The sequence below is a fragment of the Branchiostoma floridae genome, chromosome 10 (genome assembly GCF_000003815.2).
Source record: "Branchiostoma floridae strain S238N-H82 chromosome 10, Bfl_VNyyK, whole genome shotgun sequence".
Taxonomy (NCBI): Eukaryota; Metazoa; Chordata; class Leptocardii; order Amphioxiformes; family Branchiostomatidae; genus Branchiostoma; species Branchiostoma floridae.
In genome coordinates, this window is record NC_049988.1 from 19,256,224 (window position 1) to 19,257,622 (window position 1,399).

Here is a 1,399-nt window from a genome sequence, read left to right on the forward strand (position 1 = left end):
CGGGGCTCCTTGTGCTTGTTGCCCTAAATAAAATTTTGGGGACCGCGAGTGCGAGGAGCTCCGGTGGAAATCGGATGGTACCCAGGGGTGTAGTCACTCAAGCAACTGGATAGAATTTGGAAACGGTCAGACGTTTCGAATAATACCAAGGATGATACCAAGGCTACAGTAACTATTACCTCGTTAATCTTTGTATTACTCTCTATTACTCTGTATAACTATCTAAACTTCCCCGAATTTCTCGAAGTTTCCTACCTTATTCCTGATCTGCACGTCCGCGCCCCTGGACAGGAGGTACCTGATGACCCGGATGTTGGCGCTGTCACTGTCCACTGCAGCAAACATCGGCAGGACTCCTGCCTGAAACAACACAAAAACACGGTCATAACTCCTCCTCCTTCACATCATCATCGATATCATCATCAACATAACCATCATCATCATCTTCCTCATCGGAGTTTGTGTTAGGCTCAGGTCCCAATTCCCAACCCGGGGCCCGGTCGGGTAGCTTTCGGAAACGAAAAAAATATGATATAAAAGGCAACAAAACACACAGAACGTAAACAAAATTAGTCATGGCAATAATTTGTGTAATATTCCTTGGTAAACACATTTTTTTCTCGTTTCGCAAACATCCCGACCGGGCCCCGGTTTGGAATATGGGACCTAAGCCTTACACAAACTAGGATATATAAGCAAAGTTACTACATATGCCGACCAGTTAAGACAATTAACAATCTTTTATTCATTCATCCGTGCTCTCTTCCATTCACTCTTGCCCACCCTGTTCGGCGCGTTGGCGGAAGCTCCGTTTTCCATCACTGTCATAACCCCCATATGCAGACCAGTTAAGACAAAAAACAATGGCGCATTCATTCATTAATTCATTCATTTATTCATTTTTTTCCTTTCTTTCTTTTATTCCTCCACTCTGGGAGAGCATAAAATTATTTACAATTATGTACAAATATCAAAATTCATTCATTCATTCATTCATTCATTCATTCATTCATTCATTCATCCCTGCTCTCTTTCATTCACTCTTGCCCACCCTGTTAGGCGCGTTGGCGGAAGCTCCGTTCTATATCACTCCCATCACTCCCGTGACGTCACCGCGCTTCGCCGCCAAACACAGCACGTCGGACAAGTCTCTCATATCCTGAGCATTGTTACAGGAAACATTGTAAACTTGAGATCAACATGATATGAAATTTCAGAAATAAATGAAAACGTAGTATACGAGGGGCATTCAATAAGTAATGTCCCTGACCCACTTCCAGTTGTCTGATCTAGATGAAATTTTGCATGTGTAAGAGTCATAGTCTTCTATGGTAGTTGCAAAAACAGCTCTGAACTAATTGTGGTTACTGATTTACTGGTGTTTGAACTGAGTCAGGTG

General features: G+C 42.7%; 1 protein-coding gene across 2 annotated transcripts in view; it reads right to left on the reverse strand.

Moving 5' to 3' along the window:
* LOC118423735 (putative ankyrin repeat protein RF_1087) overlaps positions 1-1,399 on the reverse strand; it is a 7,089-nt gene that overhangs the window by 2,329 nt on the left and 3,361 nt on the right. Inside the window, exons 3-4 of one of the 2 annotated variants that reach the window (XM_035831937.1) lie at positions 1,052-1,159; positions 256-360 (exon numbers count right to left, since the gene is read on the reverse strand). In XM_035831937.1, coding sequence (XP_035687830.1) covers positions 256-345 — 90 coding nt within the window. In that variant the 5' untranslated portion in view covers positions 346-360; positions 1,052-1,159. Of the gene's footprint in view, positions 1-255; positions 361-783; positions 856-1,051; positions 1,160-1,399 lie in introns of those variants that run through there. The other variant, XM_035831936.1, reaches the window with a different exon arrangement.